This window comes from Candoia aspera, chromosome 2 (genome assembly GCF_035149785.1).
Source record: "Candoia aspera isolate rCanAsp1 chromosome 2, rCanAsp1.hap2, whole genome shotgun sequence".
In the NCBI taxonomy this organism is placed as follows: domain Eukaryota; kingdom Metazoa; phylum Chordata; class Lepidosauria; order Squamata; family Boidae; genus Candoia; species Candoia aspera.
This window is the reverse complement of record NC_086154.1, coordinates 124763823-124782182: the sequence shown is the minus strand read 5'-3', so window position 1 is coordinate 124782182 and position 18360 is coordinate 124763823. Positions and strand designations below refer to the sequence as shown.

The window sequence follows — 18360 nt, the reverse complement described above, 5'->3', positions numbered from 1 at the left end:
CTGAAATGATAAACTAGTGTAGAAGTGAATTGCTATTACTGTACTTAAAATTGATGATGAGTGTGGTATTGTATGTTTGGCCAATACATTGTCTTCCATCTATTTTCAGCTTTGGCTGCGCACTTGTAACTTTTTAATTATAATTTTAATGAAAGAAAAAGACATTTAGATTCTTAGATCTTCTCGGGGGAGATGGGCAGTGATGGAAATTTGAAATATAAATAAATAAATATAAATGCTTGGTTTTAAATTTCATCCTTCCATTTTTTTTCTGTATGTTATCTTTAGTTATTTCTTTGCAAAAAGATTTCAACTTCTTTGTCTTCCTTACTGTCTATAGGTGTACATTTGCTTACCAGTTCTGAAAATGTCCCATCACTAGTTTAATATTATTTCCTGGTGACAAATCTTTCCCATTATTGAAAAGAATGGTTTTAACTTGTTACTTTATATGACAAACAGCTCGGAATCTGAAAACTAGAAGCTTTTCATCTTGGAAATACATCCAGCTCTTTTGGTCACAAGGGTAAACTGGGTAATTCACCAATTGTATGCATTAAATACTGATTGCAAGAAAGAATCAAAAGCTTTAGCAGGTTTTATGGTTATGCTTTAAGTGCTATGTAGTAAAGGAAAATTGTTATCTTCATAATTTTAAACTTCCTCTGAGTATAAATCAGGAATTTAGAAACAGAATGCAGACTGACCTTGGGTCTGATTAAGCATGGCAGTATGTGTCATTCTTTATTGATATTAGGGGATTAAGGTTCCTTCTCTTGGTTGGCCCTTACTGTATAATCAGGCAACTTTCTGACTTGAGCTATTAGAAAGTGGGGTCCTTTGTCTTAATCTGAGTGAAAAAGTAATTGTAGTTTTTGTTGGTAAGGAGCTCTAACTCTCCAGGGCATTGAGTATTTTTTAAATATATAATTCCTACTAGGCCTTAACAAGCCTTGTATGTTCTTCCTTCATTGTATATTAATCTGCTTTACTCTTTAACCCTTGTCAGCAAAGGGGCAGTCTAAATCTAAGATTGAATTGGTTTTTAAGTAAGATCAGCTGTACAAGGAGTTCCATGAACATGATGTAGCTTTTCTGTTTAGGTCTTCAACATTCATTTGGACAGTGGTTCTCTCTAGAAGTAAGATATAAAGAAGGAAGCTACTTAAAAATAGATAAGGGCTAATCACTTTAGGGCTTGTGGTATAAGCAGTACTTTGAGTTGACTTAGCTGCTTGAAGGCACTGTAAATTTTGGAGTAGTAGCAACATCTACTTCCTGCTATCAGCCCTTCAGAGATGAGGTATTACCTTTAGGGGTCACTTGCAAAGGTGGAATGTATCTCTACATAGAATCTCTTACCAGCTGAGGCTTAATTATACTGAGGAGTTGATCCAGATGGGAAAAAGAACTGATTACGGTGGTAGGTTGAGTGTTCAAGCAGCTGGAAACAGTCTCAGATTCTCTCTAGCTTGAGATTGTTAACTTATCAACAGTACAGGATGTAAGTGATAGAAAAAGTGCTCAAGACACTAATAATTTTATTGAATTGAAGGCCAACATATTTAATTTGTGTGTTATAATTAATTTGATACTTTTAGTGTTGTCAACTTCAATTTCTTGAAATCAAACATATCCTTTTAAGAGCCTTTTTCATTCCTTTTTAAATGTATAGAACATACGTTACAAAGATCTTTTTATTATTTATCCCTGTATGTTTGGGCATCACATATATACATGCTATATGCATACTGTACTGCTTACCCATGTATGACTCTTACATAATTTTACTAACTGACCTGGTCTGTTTAGGCAACTACAGTAAAGGGGAATTGTGCCTTGGGATGGGCAGGCATATAGTTCTATGCATGCATAGGTATTCACAAAGGTGAGGGTTCTTGATTTCATGCAGAAAAGGCTAATTTTTCTTTAGAATAAAAAAAAGTAACCTGTTTATACATAGTGATATGAAGATAATGACAGTTCATGATAGCTAGAGTCCTCCAGTGTATATTTGCTGCTTTAATGTGCAGTAATCAATTGGTTGTCTACCATCTCACTTAAGTGAGGTATAGCTGAAGGTTTAGGGTTAGGATAGGATACTCCTGTAAATTTTATTGAGAAAAATATTAATCTTAGTGGTTAGTAGGTACACTAATAAGGATATCCTGTATATAATGAAGTCTTTAGAAAATATATTGTTGATACTGGTAGAGACTCATCTTTTTACTAAAAAATGACTTATGTCTGATAGTTCATTTAATATTGCCACAATCTAGCTAACAAATAAGTGAAACAAAAGGCCTTGGGATGCATGAGATGAACAGTCTGAGGTAATATCTCAACTGCTTTCTGCATCTTGCTCTTAAGCTCTGATGCAATATCCCTGGCAAACTTTAGCTTCCCATCTTGTTCTGTTAGCATATAAAGACTTTCAAGATAGGACAATAGGATGAATGAACAAGTAATCCCAAATCTCCTAGGCTTGTCCTTGGATGTATGTCAGCATGCGTGCAGTGCAAATATAGCTAGTTGCAACTATTAAATTTTATGTTTCTGCTTAATATAGAGAAAAGCTTGTCTTCGGGGCAAAGTCCATCAGTTATTAAACTTGAAATTAGGATATTCAATTATTTATTCTAATCACTTCAGCATGTTTTTGCCTAGTCTTTAGGGAAGTGTATATAGTAAAACAGTAGTGTGAATTAGATTTCTGCAGGAACTCTTTGTAGAAAATCCAGTTTCCATTACTTGAACAAAGTATTCGGTTTATAAAACTTTGCAAACTATACTGAAGAGTCCAAGGTTTACCAGGGTAAGTATTTCTGTGAGAATTCTAGCAGTTTTCTATACTTACTATATCTATAATGTTCTTAGTCACAGCACCACAAAACTACTAACTTGTTTAGCTGTAAATAAAGCTCATAACTTCACACATAAGAGATACGATTGTAAGATGTTTTTGACCTCAGTTTTTTCAATATCTTAATGGTTGTTAAAGATACTTTCAGGATAGAATTTGTAAAAGGAAAGGTTTCTGTGAAGGGGAGGCCATTCTGATTTACATTTTGAATATAGTAACTGGTATCAAGGTGATAGAAGAAAGAAGATTGGCTCTTTAACTATTTGTGCATCTATTTGTTAAATCAGCATGACTCATTAATCCTTAGCTGGCACAAGTAAAAACTTGTCCCATCTCAAATACTACTCAAAATATATATAAATTCATTCCTATCCATGTTGTGTCCAGTTTACCACATTATCTTCTGTATCTTTGCTGTTCAAAGGTTACAGTTAGTCTCCTAAGTTTCTTTGCTCTGTGTCCAAGGAGTTTTTTTTCCTATGAATATAATGGTTGCCTAATATATATAGTTCATAAAGGGCCTTCACTGGAGCAAGATAGGAAGTGTTAACTTTTTTCTTTCCAGTTCGAAATTAGTCAGAAGGAAATACAAGTTGCATGGAAGAAGAACGCTGTGCCAGATTTTGAGTGTGTTGCAGAAAAATCAAAGTGGACTCATGAACTACTGCTAACAGTGGTGGTTTGCTTAAAAAGTGGTTTTGAATTGAAATAATAATGACACACCACTTCCAGAGTAGCAGAAAATGTCAATCTTGTTTTGACAAATCTCTACAAAATTATGTTCACATTGCTAGGCCTGGAATGAATGAATATATATTTATATTTATATTTATATTTTTTTCCCCAGGCCTAGCAATGTGAACATAATTTTGTAGAGATTTGTCAAAACAAGATTGACGTTATATATATGCCAAATTTTATAGATAGGTGAGTTGTCTTCACAAAAATAGAATAAAATCTTAGGGACAGAATTATTTAGACATATAAAATTGCTGAGTTGACCATTCTGGTATTTCACCAAATATTGATAACGTTTTCTCCAGAAAGTATGTAGAACTTAAAAAGATCTTTAAACACCGTATCTGAAAAAACACCTATTATTTCCTACAAATTAATGACTTTTTAATCAGGGAAATGTTTAGAACCATTTGTTGTTTGTCAACTGAAGCAACTATCACCAAATCTACCATTAAATTTGTTTTAAATATTGTATGCTACCTTTCTAGGGAAAACCCATGAATGGATGCTATAAACAAGAATCTCATTGCCAAAAAGAAAGCTGTAGTCAAAGACTCTGGTTTAGCTCTAAAACTGGCTCTGTAGAATTATAAAGTGGCTCAAAAAATAAAAATCTTTGCAACTAACGAACCAGTTGACTGGTGAGGAACGTATCTCAGAACATATCAAACTTAATTCTGGATTTTATGCAAGCTGCACAAAAAATTATTTCTTGTGTGCTTTAGCGTTGGTGGGGAAGACAGCTGATAAAATGCTTGGTTTTTCTGCTGCCAGCCATCTTGGGTGTACAGTAGGGAAATCTGTACATTAATGAAGAACGAAAAATGAAATCAATCACTTGTATGTTATATGAGGACAAAGCTCCCAAAGATCTATCAACAGTTTCAGCTTTTTTCTACATTCAGATGGTTAATTGGCATTAGGAGTTCTCTCAAAGTATACATATATCCTACATGATAATTCCTTTACTTGTTTTCTGATTTTTATTAGAGTTTCAGGCTTCAGAAGCAAAAAATAATCATTGTGACTATAAATTTCAGTCTGTCCAATGACTTTCAGGGATAGCAAATGGTTTGACTCTGCTTGATTTTAGTCTGACGTTCCTGCTAATTTTGATTACCAAAGATAAGATTGGTGTTGTCACCCGCCCCTGAATTGTTTTTGAGTGACTTGCTAATTTCCTGTGTTTCCCCACTTTTAGAATCTGGATGATTAATAGTGCAAACCTGAGAGCCTACTTGCATCTGGCATTAACAGAGCAGGGTGGGATAATTCAGTGTCCTTCCAACTTCTGAAAGGCTTTGCTTCCCTAATTCAATGTGTTATACTTCTGTGGATAATAGAGAGATACTGCTGCTTGGGAAGCTGGATAACTTTGAAAAATCAAGACAATGCAAATTTTTGGGCCGTGTAAAGGATGTAACATCACATTTGGATATAAACATTCCCAGGTCAACTGAATTTCATCATGTTTAATAGGGTAAATGTGGTGAACAATTAGGGTGAATGGAGTGAACAGATGCAAGGTATACATGAATTGTGAAAAAAATTGAGCAACTAGATCAGTTTATATGTCTTGGTAGGTTGGGAAAGTGGATGGAGATAGGATAGGAAATTGATGGAGAAATTTTGAGGTGTACAAATGTTGTTAGAGAGGTAGTATATAGTATGCGCTCAGTTGTGATGAATGTCAAAACAAGTGAAAATGGTTGTGTATAGTGTGATGTGTGTGCTTCTAACTATTTTGTTATATAGGGGTGAGAATTGGGTATGGCAGCTGAAACATAAAAATATGTTGAAGTAATCCAGTCCTATTATGTAGGTATAATGAGAGAGACGTTTAAGAATGAATGAGTGATGAATGAATGAATGTGAATTCAATACTAAAGTGAGTGACCATTACATGGAGGTTAGTTCATCATGTAGATAGAGTAAATGATGATTGAATTATAAAATAAATATTTGAAGGAAGTTTGAATAAATTGTGAGAAAGGAATGGATAAGAAAAATGTTTGAACAGAGTTGATAGAATCCTGAAAAGCAGATGTGAGAAGTTTAAAGAACAAAAGTCAGTTTATGAAATGTTGTATAGAAGTACTGGAACCAAGGATAGAAAAGTATGGTGAGGTATAGTGAATGGCAGTGTAAACTAGATCTTGTTAGATTTCCTTTTCTTTCCTGTCTTTTCTTTGCCTTAGTACTGCTTACTGTTTTTCTGCATTTTGCATAAAGTTGCTTATCCCAAAAGGGATGAATGTATATACATATGTCATTGTTAAACCAGTTATTTGTCCTGCCAATATATTTATACCTGGGTGTTGGAAATCTTAGTCTTTTCACTGATTATATATTTCAGATTGTACCTTATCTCTAACTGGAATGTGGCTGATAAATTCTTGTTATTCTGGCTTGTATTCAGTATGTAATGGCTCTGCACAGTTAATAAGTAAAACCACTTCCTAATCAGATCACCTCTAAAAGTACCTGATTAAATCACCTAGAAGAATTTTTGAAGCCTGTTGCAGCAAATATAGCAAGGTCTTATGGCATAATGTGCTAGTCCTTTTTTCTAAGTTTCTGCTGAATAAGAGAATGGACTTTGACTTTGCTATAAAGATGACTTTGTTTTAGGAAGTCCTTTTTTTTTTTTTAACAATTTCTAGGAAAGATTCCAAAACAGAAACCATTCTGGCAGTTTCTTCTATTTCCTTGACGTATTTCTAGCAAAGAATTAATGCCATAATGCTTTTTGCTAAATAAGCTGTTATACAATACTTCTGTGGAACTATATAATTTAATATGAAATTATATAGATATATAATTTCAAATTTCTATTACTGCCCATCTCTCCCAAAAAGGGGACTCTGGGTGGTTTACAATAAAATCATTACAATATTGTATAACTTTCCCTGTCATTTGGGCTCTGCAGGTATGTTGAGACTGTAGCCTTAGAGTTCCCAACCCTGTTCATGTTGACTGTGGATTCTTAGTGTTATAGTCCTTATATATCCGGATGGCACTATATTTGGGAAGGCTGGTATAAATTATATAATGTGTCCTGTTCAGACTACGCAACCAGGCAAGGTATTATCAAAAATACCCTTTATTAATAACTATTTATAATAATTGAGTCCTTGTTAAACAAAGACTTGGTCCAACGAGCCCAACTGGGCCACAACAAGGCAGCGGGACAGGACTTCTCACTGGAGCTATAAGCTGGATATGACTGAACGCAGTGTGCTGGAGACAGGTCTCGAACTGGATCGGTACTGGAACTGTTCTGGCTCTGAATCACTGGATATCTGGCGACTTGCTTTGGACTGGAAGCGGCAACTGGAACCTTGAAGCAGGACTGCGAACAGCAAACAAGGCTGGGCTTGACTAGAACTATGGACTGGGCTGAAGACTTGAAGCAGGACTAGAACTCAGAGCAAGGCTGGACTCGGCTGGAAGCCCCGAACTAGGCGGGATTCTCTGGACTGGAGACTTGGAGCAAGGCTTGGAACTCGGAACAAGGCTGGACTCAGCTGGAAGCCTTGGACTAGGCTGGGAACCAGATCCTGAACAAGATAGGTGTGAAATTCCCGAACATGGTTGAGCGTGCAAGGCGCGGATGCACAGGATTGAGGACAAATGGTGCTGGAGCTTCAAGGCACGGCTATGCTGCTGGGGAACTCGCGGAGTGTCAAGGCTGGATGCAAGGTGAAGGTTGCTGGGTGCAGCTGACACAGATTGCTCAGTGGCAGCAGAAGCGGATTTCAATCCCTCCTCAGAGTGGAGTGACGGCGCTGATTCCTCTTCAGCAACAGATGCCGTCTCCTGATGTCATGAGTACTGATAATGAGCAGGAGGGGGCCTCTATCCAGGGGGGAAAACGCATGCGTAGTACTGAGGAGTTAAGCAGCCATTCAAAGAGACACAGATCAGACCCGCCTTAACCTTTGGGGTTTATCTGTCTGCATTTTTCCCATGCTTCTTCAGTTTGTTAGGATTTTCTGTCTAATGTAGCAGTAATAAAGCACTAGAGACCTATTCCTTGTCTCAGCGTGGTTCCTGGCTGTTAGGACACCCACCCAGGTAAGGACTCTTCTTCTGAAGCTGCAGGCTTGGAGGATCGGTAGTCTCTGGCAGCTTGCTCTTCACGCGGCTGTCTTTTATTCTGATCTTTGGCGCGCTTGGACCCTTCTGTAGCCAATCAGGCTGCTTTCTCCGTGTGCTTTTCAGCTCGTCGTTGGCATGCGCTGATTGGAGTATTCAGTTCCTCCTCCGAATCCAGGCCAATCAGCACCTTGGGTTCTTCCCACGCTGCTAACTCATCGTGGAGTTTATCTCATTGATGGAAAATTCAGAAATAGTGTGCATAGATATTCTGTGGTTTGTGAATTATAAATATATGCCATTGGCCTAATGTAAATATTTTGCTGCAGGCTCTACTTATTTACCTTACCTGTAACATCTAACCTGTTACACAGTCAAATGGAAGCAAATTGGATTAACTCCTGTGTGTGCAATTCTTTGGATAGAAAAATTTCCAGCATTTAGATAATGATTCTATACATTAAATTCATATTGTGACCACAAGTGAACTGCTAGATATATTGGATAGCTTTAGGAACCTTTTGGAAAATTTAGATAGATGATTAGAGCATAACATGTCAACAAGTTTGTGTGAATAGACTAGAATCAGTTGTATAATGCTTGTCTAAGAAATATGGACAGGGTGCCAACACCTTCATTTTTCAGCTGTTTTATATTTTAATGTAGGTCTTCGAAAATACTTAGCTGTCTTTCAAGTTGGGGGTGATATCTGATGGTTTATCTGACACTAAGACTATGGAACTCCTTCAGAAGTTCTTTTTCACAACATGGAGGAGTACACACAAACCAACTCTTTCCAAATAATTAAAAGTAACTGCAGTTTTTTCCAGATTTGTGTGGATGCTTTGTAAGCTGCACCTGACTGTCTTGGCATGCGTGTCCATATGTTGCTGATTCGCTTTTTTTTCCTCAGTGCCCAATAAATTCTACCCCTGCTTGCATCTGAGAAACACATAGTTCAGCCTCCTCCAATCTGATTCTCCTAACGTGTTGAATGACAACTTCCTTAATTCTTGGTTACCACTGCCAAGAGTTGCATTGGCTCAATGTGTTAGGAATTATAAGACATTTACATTAGAACATATTGAGTTGGGGAAGAGTAAGTTAAGAATATCACTGATAATTACTGGATCATATCAAAGGTCAGTCTAGTCCAGCAATGTTTTTCAAGCAGTGGCCAATCGCAAGCCTGTGGGAAGTGCACAAAAAGAATGTGAAAGCAATAATCTCTTCCATCGTTGCTTCCTGCCATCTTGTGTGATGGTCGTATAGCTATTGTGTCATTAATAGCTTTAGTTTTTCATGAGGATATGTAATCCTTAAGCTGCCTGAACTAATATTTGTACTGTGTTATATTGTTTTTCTGTTCATGCCCAATTTGGATGATCATTTCTCATCTTTTCATATGAGACCTTTCCCCGGGTATGGGTCTCTGATCTTTTCACAGTAAAGTGTGGCTATAACTATAAAGTTTCCATCTATAGTTTGTGTTTCCTCAAAAGTGCTTCCAAAGAAAGTGCTTTACTTTGTAACCTCCAAAGAAAAGTAGTATAAATTTACATATTAGCTTTTGTTTGTCAGTTGTAATTTCAGTGGTTATTTATCAATGGCTGAATATTGTATTGGGCTTGATCTCCAGCTTTAGTTTTATCTCATAGTAACAGGCTTTACACGTTATGCTAAACTGTAGCTTGAATAAATTATAATAGTGAGTTTATGTAGTACCCTGTGCAAGAACATTCTGACTTAATGCACTGTGTGAATCAGACCACAATTGCAAAAACAAAGCTACATGAGTAATTTCTTTTTTAATGTAATTTTTATTAAAAATTTTGATTGCAGTAGTAAAAAAAATCATACGAACTTAGAGAAAGAGAAGAGAATAGGAAAAAGAAGAGCAAGACACTTCTGGTCAGAACATGGCGACAAGCTAGACGAAGCTCTGAGAAGCTCGTCCCAGCTGCACTCAGTGTGCGGTGGGTCTTGGAGGGAGAGTGACCACCAAAATACTCCCCTGGATAAGGAGAGTTCAGGAGATTTCCCGAAAGGGTTCCGGATCGCTGCTCCTCTCGGCTCTATCGTCCTTTCCACCACAAAAGAAGCGGTGAGTTGAAGCAGCGAAAGCAACTGGGCAACAACGAGCTCTGTGGAACGCAGCAAACCTCAAAGTAGAGACTTTAGCGTCAGCTTACTCTGACTTCTTAGATCACTTAGAGGGGAGGAGGAGGAGGATTTTTTATTCTTTCCCTCCCCCTCTCCTGTTTGGATTTTTGTTTGTTTTCTCTTGAATTTATTCTTATCTAAGATTTATCTCTGGACTTTACATGTGGATGCTGGTGAACTGCTTTCTATTCTTTGCCATGAAACTGTTAAATGGTGGAAAATAAGAAATGGACTTTGCCTGGATTAGGGTTTTTTTTATGAATTTTGATTAGAAGACTTTTTGAATACAAAAAAGGTTTATCTAATTTATCCCCGCCCATCTCCTCCCGTCAGAGGCCTCTGGGCGGTTTACAACAAGCAATTAAAACCATCACAATAATACAAAAAATAACATACAGTAAAAATACTATAAATAGAAATAAAAAATAAAGAATAAAAAATCTAAGCGATGAAACATCTAAAACAGTCCAAGTGTGGGAGGAGTGGTCTATAACAACCATCCCCATGTAGCTCTATTCCCCTCTCCATCCCAAGCGAGGCGGCAGAACCAGGTCTTCAGACTCCGCCGAAAGGCCAGGAGCGATGGGGCCAATCTTACCTCCGGGGGCAGCGTGTTCCACAGGGCGGGAGCTACTGCGAAGGCACGCTTCCTGGACCCCGCCGGATGAAATTCTTTACCCCTCTTTTGGGATTAGATTGAACTTAATATAGTTTGTGAATTACAGTTTAAGAAGAGACTTTTTTAAAGTCTGATAGTAGTGATACTATATTTTTATAATGGCCACAAGAGGGAGGAAAGAGAAAGATTTTAGAAGACCCTCATTAGAAACACCAGAGGGATCCTCTATAGAAATGCAAAAGGTATTAGATGCAATTACAACACTGGGTCACCAAGTGGATAAAAAAATGGAAGATATGAAGAGAGAGTTGACTCAGGATTTAAAACAGGAATTTAGGAAGGAGGTTCAAAAAGTCAAAGAAGCTGTAGACAATATGTTAATTGATTTAAAAAAAACACAAGGACGAGTGCAGAAGTTAGAATTTATATCAGAAACAATTGTTAAAGAGAGACATCGAAATTTAGATGTAATTGCTTTAGTGGAAATGAGGGAGAAAGAATATATTTTGAGACTGAGCAGTTCCTGAACAACTGGATGTGATTATAAGGGAAAGGATTGTCTCTGCATTAGCTGAACTGTTGGAGATGAGAGAGCAGGATTTTGACCTTGAAGTCGATAAAATTTTTAGAGTTAACTCGTTATGCTAGACAAAGAAAAGTCCCAAGAGACATATTGATACATTTTGTGAGAAAAATTACAAGAGATCAAGATTTGAAAAGATATTATAATACTGGATTGAAAGAAGGAAAAGGAGTGATTATTTTAAACGAAATACCTTTAAGAATATTAAGAAAAAGAGAAGATTACTCCTTCCTTACAGATAAAGCAACATAATATTTTGTTCAGATGGGAGAAATTAGAAGGCGTAACTCTTATGTATAAGGAGCAAAGATTTAGATTAAATTCTATCCCGAAGGCGAGAGCATTCTTAAGGAAATATAAGACAGATTTAAGTGCTGCAGGTAAAGATTTAGAAGAAAAAGAAACTATTTTAGAAGACACTGAAACAGGTGGGCATCTATATGAGTTGGGGGCTTCTGGATTGGATTAAAAAAAAATTTAAACATAAACATGTCTATGGATTATAAATATCTAACTTGGAATGTAAATGGAGCAAACTCACCCCAAAAGAGGACAAAAAGTTTCCATTCTTTGAAGAAACTGAAATTGGATATAATTTGCTTGCAAGATACTCATATTTGTAAAGATATCAAGTACCTGATTCATAAGCAACTTGGAGAAGAATTTATTTCAGCTGGATTAAAGAAAACTAAGGGCGTTGTCTTTTATATACAACCAAAATTGAATCCACAATTGATATTGACTGATGATGAAGGAAGATACATCAGAGTTGAAGTTAATATACAAGGGACTAAAATGTTGATTATTGGACTTTATGCCCCAAATGTTGAAAAAGGAATATTTTATAAAAACTTAATGGATAAATTGTTGGATTTACCTTATGAGAATTGGTGCCTCATGGGAGATTGGAACGGGGTAATCTCCCCGATGGTAGACAATCTCAAAAAGGACTGAGACTTATGCAGGGAAAATTACCCCAAACATTTTTTGATCTGAAAAATATGTTTGATTTACAAGATGTATGGAGACTTGAATGGAAATTCTAGGGAATATACATACTTTTCTGAGAGATTTAGATCATTTTCGTGAATGGATATATTTTTGATCTCTAAAAACCAGATGATGGATGTTATTAAAGCCGAAATATTACCTAAGACCTTTTCAGATCATAACCCAGTCATGTTGACTATGAAAGGGAAAAGGAATACATTTCGATGGAGATTAAATGAGACAATTTTAAGGAAAATCGAAATAGTTGACATTTGGGAAAAAAAGTTAGAATTTTTTCAATTGAATCTAGATAAAGGCACTAATATATATACTGTCTGGGATGCCAGTAAGGCATATATGAGGGGTTATTTTATACAGTATAATGCTCAGATGAGGAGACAAAAACAAGAGAAAATTCAATTGATTTTAGATGAAATTAAAAATAAAGAGACTGATTTGAGAGACAATCCATTCAATGAGACCTTGACCCAAATTAAATTTTTACAAAAACAAATATCAGTGTTGATGATACAGGAATTAGAGATTCAGATGAAATTTGTGAAACAGAAACATTTTGAATTTGCAAATAAACCAGGTAGATGGTTAGCTCATAAATTACGTAAACAAAGACAAAAGAACTTAATCTCTAAAATACAACATGAGGGGAGGGACTTGATGGATAATGTAGTTATTCAAGATGCATTCTATAGCTACTATTCAACATTATATAAAAAGCAGGATGTTCTGATAGAAGACTTTGACAAATATCTGAGTAAACAAAAGTTATCTGTTCTAACCGATCAACAGAGGCTAATACTTAATGGTCCCATAACAGTAGAGGAAATAACAACTGCTCTTAAGAAAATTAGAAGTGGAAAAGCGCCTGGTCCTGATGGTTTGCCAGCGGCTTATTATAAATGCTTTGGGGATGAGCTTTGCCTCCCCCTACAATTGACTATGAATTCGATTTTAAAAACGGGTGTAATCCCAGAATCTTGGAAGGAAGCTAATATTGCATTGATTCCAAAAGATCAAGATTTGACTTTAGTGAAGAATTATAGACCAATATCTTTATTGAACAATGATTATAAAATATTTACAACAGGGTTGGCGGAAAGAATGAAAATTATTCTTAAGGATTTTATCCATCAGGACCAGGTGGGTTTTTTGCCTGAAAGGCAAATCCGAGATAATGTACAAAATGTTTTGGACATACTGGAGTATTTGGAACAACATAACAAAAAACAGGCTGCTTTGATATTTTTAGATGCTGAAAAAGCCTTCGACAATTTAAGTTGGTCTTTTGTGTTTGAAATATTGGAATCTATGAATTTTGGGGGAAACTTTATTAAATGGATTAAATCAATTTATACCCCTCGAACGGCTAAAATAATTGTCAATGGGACCCTTAGCAAACCATGTGAAATTCAAAAAGGTACAAGATGGCCGCCCCCTCTCTCCACTCTTGTCTATATCGGTATTAGAGGTGTTACTTTGAGATATTAGGCAGGATGAGGGCATTTCTGGTATACGTGTTAAGAAAGAAGTTTATAAATTAAGAGCTTTTGCTAATGACCTGGTTATTACTTTACAAAATCCATTGGATGGGGTTGAGGTATTAATGGAAAAATTGAAAGAATTTGGGTCGCTAGCAGGATTTAAAGTGGATCTACAGAAAACAAAAGTTTTGACCAAGAATATGGATTGGTATCAACAAAAGAACTTGGAAGAATTAACTGGATTTACAATAGAAAAAAAAGTGAAATATTTGGGAATATATCTAACAGCAAAGAATGTTAATTTATTTCAGAATAATTATATCCCACTTTGGTTAGATATAAAAAAAGACTTGGATCGATGGGAAAAATTACAATTGTCATTATTAGGTAGAGTATCAGTGATTAAAATGAATGTTTTGCCAAGAATCTTGTATCTTTTTCAGACAATACCTACATTGGCTACAGAAACGCCCTTTAAGATATGGCAACGCGACAACTCTAAATTTATATGGCAAGGGAAGAAACCTAGAATAAAATATAAGGTATTGCAAGATGCGAAAGAGAGAGGTGGTCTGGGCCTTCCGGATCTTAAGTTGTATTATGCTGCTTGTTGTTTAGTATGGCTTAAGGAATGGATAGTTTTGAAGAATGACAAATTATTGAACTTAGAAGGCCATAATTTAAGATTCGGATGGCACGGATATTTATGGTATGGTAAAGTCAAAGTTAATGTGGACTTTAAAAACCACTGTGTTAGATGATCTTTGCTAAGGTTTTGGAACAAATATAGACCAATTCTATGTCCTAGGATGCCCTTGTGGACCTCTCCACAAGAAGCATTTTATAGAACGGAAACGAGATAAAGATAAATGATTGAGTTACCAGGATTTATTAGAAAAAGAACAAGGAGAATACAAAATCAAATTGGAAGAACAACTTGCTTTAGAAGGATATACCTTTCAATGGTTTTCTTATATACAATTTCTTATACACAGAGAAATTTAAGTTAGATAAAAAAGACTTTGGATTTGAACAGAATAAATCGGAATTTGAAGTACAAGTTTGTGAAACAGATGAACATTTAATTGCTAAAATGTATAAATTATTGTTGAGAGGGGAAATGGTGGAAGAACAAGTGAAAGAATGCATGATTAAATGGGCGAAAAACCTTGGTCATAATATATCTATGCAGCAATGGGAACATACATGGTCTAAAGGATTGAAATTTACCCTCTGTTATAATCTCAAGGAAAACTTTTATAAGATGATGATCTGTTGGTATATGACCCCCCAAAAACTCTCTAAAATGTATGGGAATGTTTCCAATGTTTGCTGGAAATGTAATAAACAAGAAGGGTCATTTTACCATGTGTGGTGGATGTACGAGGTTGCAAAGAAATTTTGGTCCCAAATATGTATGTTGATGCAGAGTATATTAAAGATACAGGTACCATTGAAGCCAGAATTATTTTTGTTGGGGATATTGGATCTACAAATAGAAAAGCACCTTGTCAGAATTATACAATATATGATCACCACAGCAAGACTTCTTTATGCACAATTTTGGAAAACTCAGACTTTACCAACGATACAAGAATGGTTGTTAAAATTGATGGACATGGCAGAAAACGACAAATTGACTTGTTTATTGAAAGAAAACTTAAGTAGTTGTTATCTCAAAGAGTGGAAACCATTATTGGATTATTTACAAAATGCAGGAGGGGCAAAGCTTACATGGGGATTTGAAGATTAGATTGTAAATATAATAGGATATATTAGACAAATAATTATTTCTATATATTGTATGAAAAACTAGTACTTAAGATAGATTCCTGTGTTTTTATGACCAGAGATGGATTGGAAGTTATTTATCTTTCATACTTTTTTCGGTCTATTACTTTACTACACTTTTTCTTTCCTTTTTCTTAATTTTGTGTTTCTATTTCTAACTTTTAATTATGTATTTAAAATTTCAATAAAAACAAATTAAAAAGAAAAATATAGCAGGAGATCAAAAAGATAAAGAATCTTAGAAGTAATGGATTATTTTTCTTATTGAATGTTTTTCTCATAAAATTATTTCTTTCAATGATAGTTGTTGTACACTCTTCCTCTTGTTGCCATTTTAGGAACTGCCTGACCTTCGTGATTTTTAGTCTTCTTAAGTGGCCCTAAAGACAGAAAGTTGAGCAGTCCTGTGCTAGACTAGCTAGCTGGACTAGCTAGCAGACTAAAACACATCTTACATAATGTGTAAACCATATCATAGAATTCCCTTCTATGTGGACATATTAACATGCTAGTCCAGGTACTGGGGATCAGTAGTTCATTCCTAGTTTTTCCTAGGCGCTCATTATTATTTGGTTTCTTTTTCTAGTTCGTGAATCCAGAACAATAATAGAATCTAAAATAGAAAGAAATGGGCAGATACAAAATGCAGGTGGTTTAATATGTGGCTATTTGTGCCAGAGATGTCAGTTTGTTCTAGAAAAAAATTGAATGTATATGTTTATGAACTGCTTGTGCCAGACAAATGTAGTGGGCTATAACATGTTGATGGATTTTGAGGGCTTGACAGTTGTGATTTGATTTATTCTCAGAGAATTCTCAAAAATACCTGGATACCTAGGAATTTGAAAAGCATAGCTTCTGTATATGTCATTAAATTCATTTTATTCTAATATTCACATTAATCTTTAAATCAGGTTAGGTATAAAGAAAAATTTGCCTGAAAAAAGTGATGAAAAATGTTTGGCTGATCATTCTGCATTGTGAAGTTTTCATGGACTGTTGCCTATTAATCCTAGGGATGTCCTGACCAGATTTTGTAACGTCACTGGCATGTTAAGCATTGTCCTAATCTAATATTTGGGCAAGTTCAATGATGTTTCTCCTTCAGATCTGGCTCTACTCATCACATGCGACAGGCATTCCATGCCAAGAGCCATTTGCTACACCTTAAAGAATGCGAGCAAGACAGACATCTGCATGAGTTGCTGATTCATTGATCACAGAGATTCATCACACATGGTGGTGCTTTTCTTTCTAGTCTTAACTCTGGAAGGCTGAATTTTAAAAAAAGTTTGGTTTCCTCAACGGTCCATTTCAAAAAGAATTGTTTCTTGAAGATTGGGCACCAGGGTTTTAGCATTTCAATTCCTGTATGTGGTGCTTAGGCAAAATATAAGAGAGCACAAGAATCTAATCTGCTTTTTTGCTGAGTTTATTTTAACTGAATTGCATGGTCTGGGCTGCTTATGGACTAAACACTGTTAAATACAAAATGAGGGGAGAACAATACTATACCTGTACTTGCAAGCCCTCTTATGATAGGGCTGCCTTCCTCATTTCATACATGGAGGAACTAGCCTTGTTATCCCCACATTACTTAGGTTCCATTGAAGTAATTTTGTTGCTTAGTTCTGTCAGTTCCTTAATATATTTGCGTTATAGCCAAATCCAAACCTCCTTGGCATCTTTCACTTATTAAAACATTAAACTATTTCTTATTTCAGAAATAAGCTACTTGGTACTGGAAGCAATTGTCATCCTGTTCGAAGCAGGTGGGGGAAAACATCCTGTGTGACAAGCTCTGGTCGGTGGTAGCTTTTTGCATTGGCTAGAGCACAGGTTGCTCTCGGAGTATAGGCCATGACCAGCAGAGGAGCTGCCAGGCCGAATGGGCAATCACAAGCCAGCAAGATCTGCCAATTCAAGCTAGTACTGTTGGGTGAATCAGCAGTAGGCAAGTCCAGCCTGGTGCTGCGTTTTGTCAAGGGACAGTTCCATGAATATCAGGAGAGCACCATTGGAGGTAAGGAACCTTCTGCATATCTCCTCTTCAAAGGTGGAAAATCTACAGCTTAAACCTTAGATACTCCCTAGATCCCATCATAGCTATATTAATTCATAGTCTCCCTTAGGACATCAACATTTTATTTGTGTGCTTCCTAATGCTTTCATCCCTAAGTACTCTGTTCATCACCTTGCCCCTTCAAGAATCTTGTGGGATAGTGATGAGGTATAATGTAATAAGTAAATAAATAAGAATAAGCCACTATTTCATTCACTTAATATAAATCAGAATCCAGTTTATCAACACCCATTTTAAAATGTGTGTTACACAGCTCAGTGTTTTACTTTGTCTACAAAAGGCTTTATATGGGGTGATAAACTATTCACTGGTTTTTAAAATTATATTTTAAAATAATGCACTTGTAAAAATAACTTATGGACCTTTTACATAATTGGTTGATAAGAGTGCCATAGAAAATCTTTTTATAGGGACACCTTTATAATCACTGAGTCATCAAAACCTGTCATTTACGGGAAATACTACACTGAGTTACAGCATGTTTATGTATGAACATATTACATTTTTGTAAAATAAAACAATGTTTCATTTAAAAATACTGTTTAAACTTTAAGAGTTTTTGTTTGTAGTTAGAATAAAAGGAGATCTGAATTCTGTACCAGTTAGAGAAGTGTGGGAAGAAAGTTTGTTTTTCTGCATATAGTTGTTCTGAGAGAACATAAGCATGTGTTTCTTTATCTTACTTTGAAATAAGTTGATCCTAGGAAGGCTGCATCACATGCTCTCTACCTGTCTAGCTGGCTCTAGCAAACTGTTTGCAGGACAAAAGTTTAACACACCTTTCACTTTTGTGTGCAACTCTGTACCAATTACCCCTTGCATAATTAGATAGGTGTTCATTGAATGACCTCTAACAATTTGATGAACCAAATGGCTTAGTAATCTTAAATTTAAAGGATTGTACCCGTTCTGTTCTCATCTCAATAACTGACT

General features: G+C 35.8%; 1 protein-coding gene across 3 annotated transcripts in view; it reads left to right on the top strand.

Annotated features, from left to right (window-relative positions):
- The window catches only part of RAB5B (RAB5B, member RAS oncogene family), a 36571-nt gene that overhangs the window by 2193 nt on the left and 16018 nt on the right, over window positions 1-18360 (top strand). For 2 of the 3 annotated variants that reach the window (XM_063293512.1, XM_063293513.1), the window contains one exon: window positions 17069-17367. In XM_063293512.1, coding sequence (XP_063149582.1) covers window positions 17205-17367 — 163 coding nt within the window. In that variant the 5' untranslated portion in view covers window positions 17069-17204. Of the gene's footprint in view, window positions 1-16612; window positions 16635-17068; window positions 17368-18360 lie in introns of those variants that run through there. The other variant, XM_063293514.1, reaches the window with a different exon arrangement.